Source organism: Orbicella franksi, chromosome 1 (genome assembly GCF_964199315.1).
Source record: "Orbicella franksi chromosome 1, jaOrbFran1.1, whole genome shotgun sequence".
NCBI lineage: Eukaryota > Metazoa > Cnidaria > Anthozoa > Scleractinia > Merulinidae > Orbicella > Orbicella franksi.
Genome location: NC_138145.1, coordinates 42,985,075 through 43,003,031, shown reverse-complemented (window position 1 = coordinate 43,003,031; position 17,957 = coordinate 42,985,075). Strand labels below are relative to the sequence as shown.

Sequence of the window (17,957 nt, the reverse complement as noted above, 5' to 3'; positions counted from 1 at the left end):
TCTGGACAATTAACGAAGACTTCTGTAAGGTATGAATTCTACACCCGGCATCGACGTTCGATTCACAAGAACTGAATCAGAGTGACATTTTCAAAGGAAGCTCGGTTGTTGCTTTACTTTTAATCTGATGGCAATGAATTAACACCTAAATTATGATTTTAAAGTTGCAGAAGAGAGTGAGCATTCCGATCTTGCACCATCGGTCGGAACCAATGTTTAATGCTTGCTTGCAAACCCGACGGTTCACTTTCACAGTAATCAGTGAAAATTCGGCTTGCTATGTCATAAAAAAGTAGGCTTAATCCAATTATTTTCGCTAAATTCCGCTACTGTTTCAAAGCGTTTCTATGTTTAGGTCGCTAAATTTCCGTAATTTTGGACTGGAATGAGCTTAGAGTCACAGTGCGCGAGCAATCGAAAATGCCAGTGTTGTTTATGACGAAAAACTCGACTACGGTTTCCATGGATTCAGGTGAAAAGTCTAAATCATTCGCTTCGGCTATCAGTGCGGTTAGTATCGAGTTTTGGAGCGAGAGAATTGCGACATTTTTCGTAGTGAAATTGAACAGAAAATTTTTACAAAAGCCAAAAAAAGCCAAAAACAAAAACAAAAAATATAATATGCCAAAAAAATTATATAGTTTAAGTTTTCGTTAAGCCCGGTGTGAATAGCCGAGGATAAAAAATGGCTTCGTGGCTAAGCCGCGAAATTAGTGGTGGTGGTAGTAATCTTCCTCCACTGAAACAAAAGTCTAAAATACCAGTCAGAGTGACTCGGTTGAGTGGTGACAGCGACAAAAGCTCTTCATCAGAAGACGAAGGCAATAAAAAGCCGAGCTTGTCGAAGGATTCAGTGGAAAAACTTCAAAGTCAGCGACCATCAAGGATTCCGATCAAGGTCGGTCAGAAAAAGAACAAGATCGAAAAGGACAAACTCCCAGGGAAGAATATGCGAGCTGTAATGGGAGAAAAACCTTTAGGAAGAGACTCAGGTATTGTGTTCAATTTGATCTCTTTCTTTGGACATAAGCTTAAACCATGACAGTGTAGATTGTATGTAGTAAGCTTATAAGAACCATGTTAGCTTCTGACCAAATTTTCAATTTTTATTCCCCTTTAATAAATGTTTTTATCATATGGCTGTGTCTCACAAGGACTGGGAACTACCGAATTCACGAATTTGATTGGCTGAAATCGATATTGACCGCGGTCTAGATTTTCCCATCTAGACCGGTTTCATTTTGCGTTGAAAAAGTAGCAAACTAAAATACAAAAATGTTCACCACTTTCTTTTATTTTCTTCTCAATCATTTATGGAAGTGCCAAAAAGCCTGATGAAAAAAAAAAAAAAGTAAAGAGGACGAGCAAATTTCGGCAGGTTTATGTTAAGCTCATCGCCGTTCGCAAGCAAAATGTCAGCAAACCAGTTACATTAAACGAATTAAAGTTTTCTTCTTTGCCGGCCATATAATAAACATCTTATTAACCGAGCTAAGTCGGTCTGTGTGGGAGAATCTTGACCTCGGTCGTGTGTACAGACCTCACTGCGTTCGGTCTGTACTCACGACCTCGGTCAAGATTCTCCCATACAGACCTCGAGCTCGGTTAATAAGAGCTAAGTATTGTTTCATCATTTAGTAATCGTAATGTGCGATTTTGAATTTGCCATTAGAGGGAAAATTAGACCTAAAACAATTCTATTTTAGAATCAGCTTTGGAATTTATACAAAGCTGAAGCTTACGTTAGAATAAATAAGAAGACTTAGAGTGGACGGTTGGAATCAGACAAATGCTAGAACTGAAAACTGGAGAATGCAAAACTGTTGTTTTCCTCAAATAAAAAAAGAACTTTTCTTAGTATCAGGGGAAGATTGTTTTATAGGTTATACCTGTCTATGGAACAACAAAAAAATAGTTTTCAAAACACTGCTTCCATTGTTCGTGAAGGGGAGAATGTCTCCCCGATTTGCGATTGTAGCAGATTTTTCTTGTTTAACTAGCGAAGGGCAAGCAAAAGATGAAAACAAAAAACAACTGAAATTAAGCGCAACTCGATAATCCGCAGTATGTTCTAAAGTATTTATGACATTTCAGTCTAATAGTAAGAACAAGAGCTACAACAAAGGGTTGAGATGGCCACTCAAAACAAATCAATTCCGCTACATTGTAAAATGATAAAATGCGGTTCCCAAAGTTTCTGCAGCCTAAATGTACGATTAGAAGGTACTTCTCTACAAGTAACCAAAGCTCTAAGGCTTTTTAAAACTATTTAGTTGACATGCTTATTAGTGTTTGTGTGTGTTCTGGGGTTTAATGATTAGAAATTCCCACCATCGAGATAACACGGCAAGGAACGGCAAGTATTTACGTTGTTATGGAGACTACTCAACCCCAAGCCCCACGCGTAATTGACACCAAAATCGCGAGAAGAATGGGGAGGGGAGTAATGTTTCTTTGTCATTTGTGGTTGGTTTTCGTCGTGCAATTGAGCTTTCCAGTTTTGTGGCATTGATAAATTTTGTCTTTTTTTGAAATACTCTGTTAAGGACAAAGGAAGATTGAAAGGAAACTAATGGTAAAAATGCTTATAGGTATAAATCTAAGAGAAACGCGAGGAAAACAAGCCAAGGCTAAATTCAGTACCAGTCCTCCAACAGCAGCGAAACGTAGCAGTCGTAAACCTGCCAAAGAACCGACACCACAAGTGAGACGACGAATACCAAGACAACTTACTCCGTTAGAAACAATGCAGGTAAATGACACGCTCTTGTTGCCGATATGTTGTAAAATAAACCTTTTCTTTTTCAAACCCAACTCAAACTTTATTAAGGTGAAATGAGAACAAAAGTATTCAAGGAATTCAACCAATGTTGTCGATTTCACTAGATCCAAGGGGCTACTCCCTGGGATTCTTGGCGAGGATATGACACCCTGGGGAGGTGTTATTCTAAAGCGTCTAAGAGTTACTTTTTTTTTCTTATTTGCAACGAAAACCATTTAATTTTATGGAAAAACGATAAATCTTATTCCTGCTACTAGCAATGCATTACTAAGGTGCATAGCAATTTATATATTAAGTGATGGAGTCAAGAAGGAGCTCCTTAACTTTGCAAAGGAACATTGTTTTGATATTCTGTTGGTCAAATCCTCGTCAAGTTTTTCACCAAGCTTTTATAAATCGTATTGTAACAAACAGGTCTCCAAGGATGAGAAAGAACCACGCAACGAAACCTCGGCCAGTGATTCATCATCTGCAGCTAGGACAGATGAAATCACGCCAGATTTTGAGTGTAACATTGCGCGCGTGGAAGATGAAGATCTCATGAGAGGAGCGAAATCAAACATGAGTGGAAGTGAATATGGAGACGACTTTGAACGATATTCGGTCTCCAGCGATGAACAAACACTGCCGAATGTACCGCCATGGCTAAGAGAAGCAGTCGAGTAAGATTTAAGTCTGTTAACTATATTATTATAGGAAAATTGAGGCGTTCTTACACATTTGATGTGCTTCATGTTGTGTTTTAATGATCGCATAACGATCAAAAGCATCCAGGCGTCAAACAAAGTGATACAATCATCCAACCACAGACAAACACTCGTAACGATCCTAACCGTCGTGACGATAGACAGGCCAACAAGAGCAGAGAATTCGCCCCCGCCCCCTCAAAAGCAAAAGTTCTCATTTGTGAAATTTACTTTTTATCTATCACAGGGAACAAAAAGCGGCGAAACTGGCCCAAAATGAAAAGTGAGTATTATTTTCTTGTAGCCGTGCAAGTTCATGACCTTTTCAAAGAAGTGAAATATGAAACTGTAATGTAAGTTATTGAAATCGTCAATGTAAGGTATTGAAATCGGGCAACTTTTGTCACTGGAGATGGCATTAAATATTCACGGAAAGGGATTTACATTTCTAAAAACCATAACAGATTGTAAAAAGTGAAAAATACGGAAAATTTTGTGTCTCCAAGCTTCTAATTTGGCGCCAAAAGTGGGTCGCCGGCGTCCGCATGGCAAATCGCTTGTAGTTCGTCGAGTGTCGCCAGGTAGGATAATACAGTGTGTTATTTTGAACAAAATATGCTGTTCCTCGTCAAATTGAGCCCGGAATTCTCAAGTAAACTCAGTATTAGAAGAGGCCAAAGCAACGTTTAGCATAGTCTTTATTTTTGTTAGCTGCGAAGAAAAAAGCTATTACCGTGTCGTTTCGGTAGGACAGCTCAGTGTTGACTGCCGCTTGTACTGCGGGCGCAGCCGTCGTATGCAGGGATATCTGTCATGATCTCTGAAACTTTCAACTCTTAACTTTAATTTTAATTTTCAGGATTTTTCTGAGTTTCGAATTGATTTTAAAATCGACGATTCGACAAATTTAACTGGCCTTCTTCAGGTATGAAGAATTAAAATTAATATCAACCTTGCAGAAAGAATCGGGAAAAACAGAAAACAACTTTTCATTCAAAAAAACTATACGAAAAATTTTCAAAACTAAGGAATTACATAAACTAAACTTCAGAAGCGAAACATGTACCAACAAGAAGAATGTATTTTCAATTAAGGAACGCCTCAAAAAGTGCCAATGCTGCCACGATTGAGCTTGGTGCTGGCCATAAAGACATCCAGGAAGACCTAACAGTTACTTCGTATCCGGCTCCAAAAGATATCTGCACTGACTTCGCGGCGGACGAGTTGGACAAAATAATTGCCGACCTGAGTGTCATGAACGCTGACATGACAGACGAGGAGCATGGTGATGCAATGGCGTCTTTGTTGTTACTACGCGACGAGGCCAGGTATGCCCGGAGTGATGCCCTGAATGATTTTATGTGAACCCAGTTACGAAGAAGTCAATAACACCGCAAAAATGGCTACAGAAGTATTCTTTCCAAAGTTTATGAATTTTTTGAAAAGCTGTATGTATCGTATGCCCATTTCATTTACATATTTTTACTTAAACGATTTTACTATATACAGCATACTTTTTAAAATAAGCCTTAACAAGCCTTAGAACGTGAAACAATGTTATGTAATCTCATGAAGCTGTGTGTTTGAAGTTGATAAAGGTCAATTAACCACCATAGTGAATTTGTAAGAGCTGACGTTTTGAGCGCTAGCTCTTTTGCTGCTGTGAAACTCAGAGGGAGACCGGCCGCTAGAAACCTCAGGGTCGTCAAATTCTCCAGGGCATAATCTTCCTTTACCAATTTCTAAGTGTTTCACTGCACTGCCGATGCAGCACAGAAGGTTTTCTAGAGCCCTTTTGTTTCGTTTGCTAATGGAACAATTGTGCATTAACTTTTTACAGGGACAGAGAGGAACCCATGAAAGATACAGAACGTGACACCAGTGAAAATAACGAGGTCGTCAAATATGATGTCACCATTACAAGTTTTGTCGACGATGCTGTGAAACCAGTGCTTGAAGAACAAAACAACTTGGAGGAGAAAGCAACAAGTGACGAAGAGTTCGATTGTAGCTCTGTCACGGTATCGAGCGAAGGGGAAAGAAAAATTGCTGCACTGGATGAAAAATCAAGACGGCTTAAAGCTCAGTTTGCCGAGGAAAACAGACTAGTTATCGCATCTATGGACAAGATACGAGAAGAGATCAAACAGAGTCACGAGAGTGAAGACGCCATAACCAATGATATCGAGGAGATGAGACACAGACAGGATGAAATCAGACAAGACCTGAGACGCTTAGATGAGATATCTAAAAGTCGAGAGCGCGAGGAGGAAAAGTGGAAAGCGAAGATCGATAAGAAGAAGATGAAAATTGCACGAAGACTGGAGAAAGTATGAGCCGATCGGCTTGAGTATCAACAGGAGACAGCAGCTGAAAACGAGAACCCAGAAAACCAGAATGGAGCAGGACATCAAATGCAACAGGAGTGTAAACATGCAACTGAAGCAACCACTAGTTGCCTTAAGAAGGCCGCGTCCTACATCATTTTATATGAGTCCCACGACGTTAAGGAATATAGCAGCGTAAAACAGCTGGAAAAGAAGCGCAAACAACTTCGACGTCTGGAGAAAATGGAGAAAAAAGTCATCAAAAGAGAGAAGTTGGAACAAAGAGAGCGAAAAAAGATCGAAAAAGAGAGACGAAAAGTTGCTCGTAAACTTGAAAAACTAAGAGCTAAGAATTCAGCAGTGACTGAGAAAAATCTGGTGTCCTCCCAGTCTGTAAGTAATCAAGCTCAAGAAGTTTCTAGTGCCAGTTTATTGCAGGAAAATTCTGAAGAACCCCAAACAGTTAATCAGACTCAACATCAAACCACTCACTTCACTGCGTCTTGTGACGTTCATCAAAAAGAACAGGATGCCTCAAATGAAGTATCTGATCGAGATCCAACAGAGGGACATTCGTCGTAACGCACGTGAAGTCCGACCCAGTGTGTCTAACGGGGTAGTAGTGGCATTTGAAAATTCAGAGCTCGACATATCTGAAGATATGAAAGAGCCAGTTTTGGACAGCATCATTTGTGAAACAGAAGTGACAGAACTTGCTCCAGAAGATGTGGAGACTATGCACCAAAGATCATTAAAACTTCAAAATGACAAGTACGTGGCTACTGAAGGTTCTGTTGGAGAAGAAATGAAAACCAAACAATACAACGAATTTGTTATGGAGAATTCAAAGGAATCCAGCGGCTCAGGTGATAATCAAATGGACAACGAGGATGCCTCGGAAGACGTTGAGATCGATTGTTTAGAGAAAGAAGACACGCTGAAAGACATATCAGTGGAACTCTTCAGTATCGAAGAACAGTTGGGTCTGATTGTACCCCACAACAACCCTAAATGTGGTGGGGAACTAGAAAAGAATTTCAAGTCAGAGGAATGTGCATCGAAAACAGCTGGCATGGAATATGATGAGTTATCTTCCTTACAAGGAGAGATTCTTGTAAACAATTCTTCTGAGAGGGAGGTCGTTTCAACAGCTACTGTTAGGGCTAGTGGGAAACTCGAAAAAATGTCTCGCTTTTTCGCAACAAACACCCGCACATTGGGGCCAGCCGCAGATTGTTTAGATAGTACATCTGCTTACAGTGTGATGGCTCACGACGAAATCCCTCCTCTATGTTTTGACGGTAAAGAAACATTGACAAAAAGCGATGCTTTTGATCAAATTGATGGCGGGGGCCATGATAATGACGGCCCGCTGCAGTGTTTGGATGATACAGACCTGGAACTGTCCACGCGTTCCACAGAAAACAAGTGGACCAGAGATCCACTTGAAAAGAGTGTACCAAGGCCTGAATATGTCAAAGAAGATGGCAATGATGTCCCAGATGAATTTGTGAACGATGGAAGTGATGATGCCATGAATATGACATTGAGTTATGAAAGCTTTCACCGTGAGAATCCCATTTGTACAGAGAACGGTAGCCTTATAGCCAACGAACCTTCTCCATTAATGCAAAAGGTCTCTGGCAGGTTTACGCCAGGTGGACTACGACCGCTTTTCAACTCACATGGAACTGGAGAGTTCAACTCAATATTTGAAGATACAGTTCCCTCAGAAGAGGAAGTAGAAGACAAAGTACGGGATGAAGATGGCCAATTTACCTTGGAGGAAAATTCCTCTCTCCACCATTTGGAAACAGGACCATTTGAAGATGAAACGTGGAGCCACGACCACGGCATGAGCTTCGAAGATTTACCCAAGCGATACGCTGCTTGCACTGATGTAGAGGGAGCTGAAAACGTACAAGTGGATATCGTCTATGAAGAAGTGAGTCGTCGCTCATCTGACCCAAACTCATTCTCTATCGTCTGCGAAGTGGCCAGTATCCAAACTTGCGACCAAGAGAGCTGGATGGAACAAGAAGACATCGTTGAAGAAATAGATGTTGCATCTATTAAGGAACCATCTTTAAGTGAGGAACGCCCGTTAGCCTTCCTTAAATGTGATGAGATGAAAATGAAACAAGAGACAGTAGTTGACATTGAGACAAAACCTGAAGTGGAACTGGGTGGAAGCGGAGGAAAACTTGTATGTGATCATCATGAGTTACGAGACAGCATTGAAGTAATGGGGTTTTCACAACCGCCATTAACAAAAAGCGTACAATTCACAGTCAACTGCAAAGGGTAATTTTCAAGAAGACGATTTCGTTGCCGAATTTGACGACTTTTTAGACGAAGTTGAAGAAGCCTTGCAAGTGGCGGAAAACCAAGGTGATGCAAAGACAGTTAACGCTTCAAAGGTAGTTGGCGCGTTTGCAAAGACAATTGACGCACAATCTACGTTGGAGTCTCCTGATAGGAAAACGCAGGAAGTGCTTCTAGATCATGGCAATAACAAATCCGTGGAGAAGTTTAGAGGGTTGAAAGAAGACGCATCTTCACATAAAGAAATTTACGAGGATTTTAACATTCCACTGCTTATTTCAGACAGGGATACAAACAACAAACCTCTTACAGAGTACAAGGAAGCATTCCGTTATAGCCATTCACACCAGTCTGGTAATGGTGAAGATGTAAAGAAGGCCTTCCTGGATAGACATTTGCATCCCGTTATTGATACACCCAAAGAACTGGATTCCTGAGCTCTATTTAATGATGCATTTCAATCTGAATACTCCGGTGATAGGGATGACTGTGCCTCGAAGAGTACTGCTTCCAGCCTTGGGAAAAAGATGCTGGAAAAAACGAACGACCAAAATCTGTTTCTAATGTCAGAAAATAAAGACGTGCATAACACAGGCGAAGTTTCTGGCTTTGCGCATTGCATGGAAGGACCACTCGCTGAGACAAAAGTGCAAGATGAGCAACGCCTTTTAATGGATCTGGATGCCACAAATAAGAAAAACCAACAACTGATAGAGGAAAACGCACACAATGACGAAGATTCTTTGGATGAAAAGGCAGGTTATGATTCTTCTAAAAATTTAGTTGAAGTCGGTAGGATCACGACTGATACTTCCCGAGCAGATGATGCCGTGGCAAGAGCTGAGGACGAATCTCCTGTCAGCGAAATTCAAGAACTGCTTCGTGAGGAAGATTCAAAAGTAGAGAAATCACAGTCTATTTGTGATACCGGTGATGAACTTGATTTTTGGGGCTCAATGGATGATATGCTACTAACTGATTCTCAGTGTGTTATTGAAGGCAAGGAAGAATCTGTGGAGCTCCATACTTATCTGATGTTGTTAATAAAAGACCTAACCACAAGAATAAAGAAGAAGAAAGGGAAACTCTTGAACTTGAGACTAGCCCAGCATCAGCTTTAAAGTCTACAGCGGCATCACCAGGACGTCATACAGACAGTTTAATTTCCTCGCGCAAAGACGAAAATATCTCTGTTGTTAGTGAACGTGTCAAATCAACAAATAATGAAGTATGTGCTCTTGAAATAGAAAAAGATACAAAATTGGATTCAGTGGGTGATTTGGCTCTCCCTAGGGTCAGTGGCGTCAAGAAAGAGGTATCCTCTGTTCATCAAGATATTTCAGTTTCCCGCATTGATGACGAGGTCTTGGCGGTTTGCGAAGAGTTTCAAAGGATAGAATATCACGAACAGTCTGTTCTACAGGTAGCTCCTGGAATGGGCAGAAGCTGCCAGAAAGACAATAAGGCGACTGCCAGTGACGTTAAAGCTAATGGCGGTGATGGATTTGTGTCAGTTGACTCAATAATGGATGAAAGGTTAGAAACTTCACTGGAAGATAAATTTTCTCAAGTTGATACACCATCTAAAGAGGTCAGTCAGCGTCTCCATGCTACCAAAAGGCTTTTATCAGGAAAAGGAAAAGTGACGAAGGCTAAGCTCAAAGAGGAAGAGTTCATAGATGACTTTGACCGTTTACTTGACGAAGCGGAAGAGGACATACGAATTGAAGAAAGCATGTCGTCTCCTAAAAGCAATTCTCATTCTTCAGAAACTGAAAAAGCAGTTGAGGAAATTGAAGATCAATCAATCATTGATGTAGAAACTCTGGATGAATCTGTATCGTGGGTGACTGATATTGACAACGAATAGTCATTGTTGTCGTCGTGCGACGAGGAAGTGGCAGCTATTAACGACAATATTTTAGAGGTGATTTCGGAAGACAAAGGTGAACCAGATTCCTGGGACGCTTTGGACGAGCTTGTTGGCGAACGATTCCAAAATCGCGATTCTAGCTTTGTCTTAAACGACGGAGAGTGTCAGATGAACGCAGACGAGCTAATTACGAGCGAAGAATAGCAGCTGTAGTAAACATCTCTGAACATCTTCTGCATCAAGAGTTACTGGCAGCTGTTAAAGCAGCGGCCTGTGAAGTTACTGAGATTGATGCCTTGGAAGATGAGGTGAAGCAAAGGGTAACGAAACATCATGTACATGTTATAAATAGCCCAACGAAAGACAAAATACAAGCGCATGTGACCAACAAGGAAAAAGGTGGTACTGTCAGTGGAGAAAAGGCAACAGTTGAAGACGCTATTGAACAATTAAACAAACTGCGTTCAGTGGTCACTGACATACGAGAGCAGCTAAGTGGAAGGAATGGAACTAAAGGACAGAGATTTACTGTACAAACAGAGATGAATTCAGTCCCAGTTCTGCTGAATAGCATTAGTACGCGTGATGATAACATCGGAAAAATGGCAGAAGAATTAAAACAGGCAACTGAAAAGAGTAATAAGGGTTCAGTCAAAAGCGACGAGCATGTTGGGACGGAAGTGTTAGAGGAAAGAAGAAAAGAAAACGCCAAAATGTTGGTTGAGATCACTATAATGCAGGAGGAGGTCGTGGCGTTTAAGAAGAAGAATAAATCTTTGCATTCTGAGCTTGAAGCGACAAAAGCTGAGTTAAAATGTCTTCAATCCAGGGATGAGTACAAGCAAAGAGAGTTAACAAATTTAAAAAATGATTTTGATCGAAAGGAGAAAAAGTGGGATGAAGCAGAAGAGAGCCTGGAAAACGCGCTGAAGGACAAGCCAGAGCTATTGCATGATGTTGAGTATTTGAAGGACAGCCTGAGGTTTAGTCGGGAAAACATTGCGAGGTTGAACAATAGAGTTGACGAATTAAATGAGATCATTAAAGAATTAAAGAAGAGACTAAGATGGATCATAAGCGACACGAGTACGGACATTTACGCGAGGAGTTAGAGTTATTGAAGGGATCCCTGGAATTGTCTAGTCAACAAGAAACGTTGTTGAGATGCCAGGTGGATGGTTTAGAAGCAGATGTATCTCACTTCAAACATTGTGAGCAGACCTTGAAAAGCAACTTGAAGACTGTAATAAACGAGAAGTCGAGAATAATAGAGCAACTTGAGGAACAGCTGAGTACAGCTGAGAATGAAATTATCAGGATGATCGCAGAGCTGTCAAGGGCATCAGATAAGGAGAGTCTGCTGAGCAAACTTAAGAAAGAAAACATGAGGGTTATAAAACAACTCGAAGATCAGTCAAAGGAGATTACTGAAGAAAACTCCACGCTTAAAGCCGAATTGTCCAAGGTATCAGAGAAGGATAATCAAATGACTGAGCTCAAAAGTGAAACGACGAAGGTCATAAAACATCTTGAAGATCAGCTAGTGAACCTTAAGAAGGAAAATCACAACCTGGCCATAGAATTGTCCAAGGTGTCAGAGAACGATAATGAGATGATTGAATTAAAAGGTGAAACGTCCAAGTTCATCAATAATCTTGATGATCAACTAGCAGCACTTAAGAAGGAAAATTCCACGCTGGCCACAGAATTGTACAAGGCATCAGAGAAGGATAATCACATGACTGAGCTTCAAAGTGAAACGACGAAGGTCATAAAACATCTTGAAGATCAGCTAGCGAACCTTAAGAAGGAAAATCACAATTTGGAAACAGAATTGTACAAGGTATTAGAGAAGGATAACCAAATGAGTGAACTAAAACGCGAAACGTCGAAAGTCATAAATAAACTTGAAGATCAGCTCGCGACTCTTAAGAAGGAAAACTCCACGCTGGCCACAGAATTGTCCAGGGCATCAAATAAGGATAACCAGATGAGTGAACTACAGAGCGAAACGTCGAACGTCATGAAACAACTTGAAGATCAGTTAGCAAGGCTTAGGAAAGAAAATTCCACGCTGGCGACAGAACTGTCTAACGTCACGGAAAAGGATAAACAACTGACAGAACTCTGCAACCAAGTAGAAAACTTGACGACTCAGAACAAGTTACTACAAGATCAAGCCGTGGAATCCAAAAAGCAGTTGTTTGATGAATTGAAATATCCGCCGGAAGAAACCAGTGAACTTGGAGAAGACAGCATGCGTACAAGGAGGTGTCGCAGAAGCAAAGGCTCCGATGTTAAAAAGTTAAGGAAACGCGTTCGTCAGAATGAACAAGAACTTGAGTTCTTAGGTAGATTTATTCGACAGAGAGGTCTTGAGTTTGGGAGAAGACCACAATACCACATCGATCAGGATCTGAAAGACACGCCTGATGAACTGCCGAACGTAAAAGACACCTTAAACCGTGGGCAATAACATGGAAAAGATAAACAGAACACAAGCCAAGTGCGAGAAATGGAGGAGGTCATCGAGGGCATCAGAAAATCTCTTCGACAGGCGGAGTATGATTTGCACCAAACAAAGGATGCTTTAACAGTGAAGACAGAAAGGACTGAATTTCTGGAGCGTCGAGTGGAAGAGACAGAAATGTTACTTGAGGAAACAAGCAAGCGTCTAAGACAGAACCAATACGATTTGAACAGACTGATGCAACTTTGAGACAGCAGTTAGAAAGATCAGCAACGCTTGAAAATCAATTAAAAGAAAAGGAAAATGCCAGGAACACTGCAATAACATCCATCAAGATCAGGAATTGAAGGAGGCCTTCCGCAGAATATGCCAAAAAGATCAAAGGACTGATGATTTATTTGATGAGTTAAAGCGAGAAAGATATGATAAAGAGTGTCTTAAATGAGCCATTGAAGTGAACGAATGTAATGCTGTTAGGGAAAAAGGACTATTAAAGAGACTAAGAGGACTTGAGAATCAGTTACAGCGGACGGAGGAGCTAAAAAAAACCAAATTAGCCTCTCTTATGGACAAACAGCAGGAATTGGAGCAGTTGTACCGCAGCGTAAGCACTAAAGATGCACAAATTGACGACTTAACACTAAAGCTGAAACAAGAAAGGCTGGACAAAGACTTTTTGAAAAGGACCATTGCCGTTGCGGAGTGTAATTTCGATAACGAGAAGGGACTTCTCGAGAGATCAACACAGCTTGAAAACAAGTTACCGGAGACACAAGAGCTGAGAGAGAAAATGCTAGTGTCACTTAAGAATAATAAGGAGGCATTAGAGCAAGCCAATGATGAGACTGATCAACTAAATCAAAGGTTAACACGGGAAACATCGGCTGACCGGTCTTTACCAGGATAAATAAAGTTATTATTATTATTATTATTATTATTAAAGATTCGCACAGCTATTGATGATATTGAAGCTGGTTTCGTCATTGCCTCCGGGCAACAACAAGTTGCCTAGGGAAGCCAAGAAACACCCCTTGTTTGCTTTTTCTCTTCTTTCTTCATCTCCAGCACCTTTCTAAGAATTCTTGCCGACCCCAACAATGCACATCTCTGGATCAGTCCAACAGGAATGCCCACCTCAATGGCTCTCAGATTGTCCTTCAATCTCAGTGGTATTGATCCCAATGCTCCCACTACCACTGGAATAACCTTTGTCCTCACACCCCACATTTTTCGAACTTCTGTTGCTAGATCTTGATACTTTTCAACTTTTTCATCTTCCTTCTCTCTCACCCCATTATCCCATGGAATTGCCACATCTATAATCTGACAGCTCTTGTCCCTCTTGTCAATGATCACCAAATCCGGTCTCCTAGCCCCTATTTCATGGTCTGTTCGCACACTGAAGTCCCATAGAAGTTTGTAATCCTCATTTTCAAGCACACAGTCTGGAACATGGTCATACCATCTCTCCTTTCGTTCAAACCCACATTTTCCTGACAGGTCCCAATGGATTGCTCTAGCCACGTTATCATGTCTCCTTTTGTATTCTTTTTGTGCCAGTTTCGATCACGAACTTACAATATGGCTAATGGTCTCGTTACTCTATTATTATTATTATTATTATTATTATTATTAAGGAATATTTGAGAAGGGCCGTTGAGGCTGCGGAGTGTAACGCTAAAAAAGAGAAAGAACTGTCGGAGAAACGAAGAACCGAGCTTGAGATTCGGCTACAGGAAATGGAAAAGCTACAAGAAAGGACTCAATCATCTCTCAATTAAGAGACTGATTTGCAGCAGGTTTACACCAAGCTAAGCAGAAAGGACAATACAATTGACGAGCTAAAGCAGGAACTAAAACAAGAACGGTCTGAAAAAAGAGAATTGAGAAAGGCCATGGAGAGAAAAAAATCTAATGTTCAGCGACAGAAAATACTCCTGGATGGTAGAAAAGAAGAAGTGGAAAAATTGAAGGAGCAGCTTTGTCACTACGAGAAGAAAGTAGGAAAGCTAAAAGTTAACTTGGAGCAAATGAGAACGGAGCTAGAAGTAGCTGAAGACATCTTGACTTACAGACAAGACAATGTTGGTAATGCGGGTATCTCATCGCGAATACAATACGATCACTTGCAAGTCTTTCCCACAAAGCAAAGAAGGCATACTAAGGGGAGCTTCACAGAAATCGGATCGTTAATGGTACATGCGGCAGGACGGCTTAGTAAGCTACTGCAAAGGTAGAAAGAATTAGATTCATCAGCTGCGTTACTGAAACAGAAAGAAGATGAGGCAAAGCGTGTTGTGGAAAGGTTAAGAGGAGAATTGAATCAACGAGATAATGAAATAGAAAGCTTGAAAAGTTCTCTTTTAAAGAGTGTGACCGAAGCAGAATGCACGAAAGGTCGCCTAAGAGAAGTCGAGTATGAAAATATTGATCTCAAGAAAACTCTTGCAGACGAGAGTGACCAAGTGAAGACGCTAGAAATACTTGTCAAACAACTTGAAGGAGATGTACAAAGAGCTCAGAACTCTTTAAAGGACAAAGACACTTCACTGGAAGAAACTAAAGAGAGTTTACAATTAAAAAGGTCGCTTTTAACAAGCATGGAGGCCAAATTGTGTCTAAAAGACAATGAAATTGAGGAATTGAGGGTAGTAAATAAGGAAAGATGTTTGGAGTTGGAACGTGTGCAGACGTCTCTTAAAGAAGTAAAGAAAGAGTTGGAGATTTCTTCATCCATTATCACAAAGCAAAATGAGGAGTTTGTTCATCTCAGATCGAGTGTAGACAGAAAAACCTGGGAAGCAGACAAAATGAAGTCTCGGGTGGAACCGACACAGCATGAGGTAAAATTGTTGTCAATTCAACTTGAATGTGCCGAGAAAGACAAAGAAAGTCTTTCACGAGAACTGGCCGCTGCTACCGTGCGTTTGGAAAACGAGCAAGTATTGGCAGATCGACAGAAGAAGGCTCTTCAGGAGCAAGTGAAGTCTGGATTAGAAGATCTGAAAAATAAAACAAAACTTATTTGGGACATGAAGATGAGCCTTCAGGAGTCTTCAGCTCGGATCTCAAGACTTGAGGCAGAAAAGTTAGAACAAGAGGAATGCTTTACAGACTACAAAAGAAAACCTGTGCGTGGTGTCAAGCAGCTGAAACAGTCTTTAAACATGGCAAATGAAAATGAAGGTTTGCTTCAGTCCGGGATAGGATCAGCAGAACGCGAGATGTTTGAACTGAGAAAAGAAAACAAAAGGCTAAAGTTTGAATTGCCGCTAAAGGAAACTGCTGAATTCCCTCAAGATGGGATAGAGGACACATCTTCTGGGTTATTTAAGGTAAGACCTGCCTTTGTTGTGACTTGTTCTTTCGGCGCTCACATTTGACACCCAGAGAAACTAGCTGATGGAAGAATGTTTAGCTCGCTCTTTACACCATGATTTCGAACAAATGTTTACTTTCCTGTTTTCTTAACCTAGTTTATTAGCTGGCTCAGTCAATTATTCCCTGTGAAATGTTTTGTTTTGGAAACGTCTATCAGTTACTTGAGATATCTGGATCAGATTTGAATGGTCCATTTGAACTATTTTGGGCGGTTTCTGTATGTTTCACTGTTTTACCAGCTCGTTTAAAATACTTTGGAATATTTTACAGAGGTTTCTTGTTATTAACCGGTTCTCATTGCCCCATGGTTCCACCAGCTGTATATGCTGGTTTGTGATCACAGCGTTTCGGTTTAGTCTTCATTTTTGTCGTTTACCAGCAGACCGACTTGGACGCCAAAAGACAAGAAGTGATCACCAAGCTGAAGCAATTGGAGACTGAGGTTAAAGGAGACATGACAACTGGTTGTCATGGAGAGATGCATGAGCCGCAGGAGTCAAGTGATACGCGGTCAGTAAAACTCGTTGATACTAAGTGTCAGGTGCAATGTTCGTTCTAGGGAGGAGATTGGATCTTTGTACATTTTAAGTAGTTAACTTTTTTTAAGCCTCACATACAGAGCCCGATATATAAGGTAAGAATACGACAGGACTTACGGTCTTTTCCAGAATGAGCCTGAGATAAACACTTTCCCAGGGAAGAAAGGTTGTCTCATCTTAAGATAGCAATCTGGGAAAGGTTTCTTTCCACTCCGCTGATCAACTCTTTTTCGATTTGATAATTTATTATTTTTGACTTTTAGCCCATTTTATCATAGTAGGTCAAGAGAACGCGCAAAATATGCCGTCTATATATGCACGTTATCCGATGGTTCAACATATCAAACAAGCAAATATTTTGTGAGTTTGTAGAAAATACGAGCAGTGGGTAAAATGTCCCCCGCGTATTTTATATCAAACCATCTAATATGGGATTTATTTTTAGTCCACTATTTCTCTATATAAGGTCAAGAGAGCCCGCAAAATATCAGCCCGTATTCCACAATAGAATCGTATTTTGTTTTTGCCATTCGCACGCACCTCATTTGATCGGTACAATTTTCATATAATTTATGATTTAGGAAGTATTTCAAAAATCAAAAGGCGAAATACTAGAAAATGGTATGATAGTAAAAAAAGAAATCCCTTCTGGGCTCGGAAAAATACAACGCAACCCTCAAAGTATCCGTGCGTATTATAAGTTAAACCCCCGGTGGGGGAACTCCCACATGAAAAGCTCGGGGATGCTTGTCGTTTCGCCTAGGGGTATAAAATCAAGGATTTTGGTCTCATTTAAGATGTTTAGTCCGAGACGCCACTATTTTCAGCTGTCAAAGTTTATTTAGGGTGCACTTGAAGAAATAATAACGAAAACGCTGTCATGTCCTTTTAAAATAAAAATGAGCGATAGAAATTTTACACAACGTTTCGATGTCGTCATGACATCATTATCAAGTGACAAGAAAATAACGGCTCAACAGTGTTATACAATCCAGTTTTCCATCGACGACCTTGCCAATAATTTTTCCGTCCTAAAGAAATGCAACGGAAAACTGGATTGTTTGATTTACGAAATGCTGTTTATTAGAAAGAAGAAACCTAGCCTGAGCACGCAATCGGATTCCATCCGCGCGAAACTATTTGTTTAAACAAATATGTTAATGAACAATCACACCTCTTACCGCATATATAACACTGTTGAACCGTTATTTTCTTGTCACTTGACAATGATGTCGTGACGACATCGAAACGTTGTGTAAAATTTCTATCGCTCATTTTTATTTTGAAATGTTTATCAAAATTTAATATCATTCATGTCCTTTTAAAGTGGTATATTTTAGGAGTTGAATAAAGTTTGAACCACACCCAGATCGGTCTCCTGAAGCTTTAGGAGATTTATTAAAATTTTTCGAAGAGCATCGCTAATCTATTCATAAGAGGTCTCACCCCTCCCCGGGTTAAACTATCGACTAAGGTGTATCTATTAAACTAAGATATTTTTCTATAGGATGCAGAGTGGAGCTTTGGACAAGCGTTTCTCATCGCAAGGAGTTGAAACTTTCAACAACAGTGCT

At 40.4% G+C, this 17,957-nt stretch overlaps 1 protein-coding gene across 1 annotated transcript; it reads left to right on the top strand.

The window, feature by feature from the left end:
* Positions 1-11,429: 11,429 nt before the first annotated feature.
* Positions 11,430-12,479, top strand: LOC145481873 (uncharacterized). Its single transcript, XM_081460435.1, has one exon. It carries the CDS (start codon positions 11,480-11,482, stop codon positions 12,467-12,469), a length of 990 nt encoding a protein of 329 aa, XP_081316561.1. The 5' UTR covers positions 11,430-11,479; the 3' UTR covers positions 12,470-12,479.
* Positions 12,480-17,957: the final 5,478 nt, after the last annotated feature.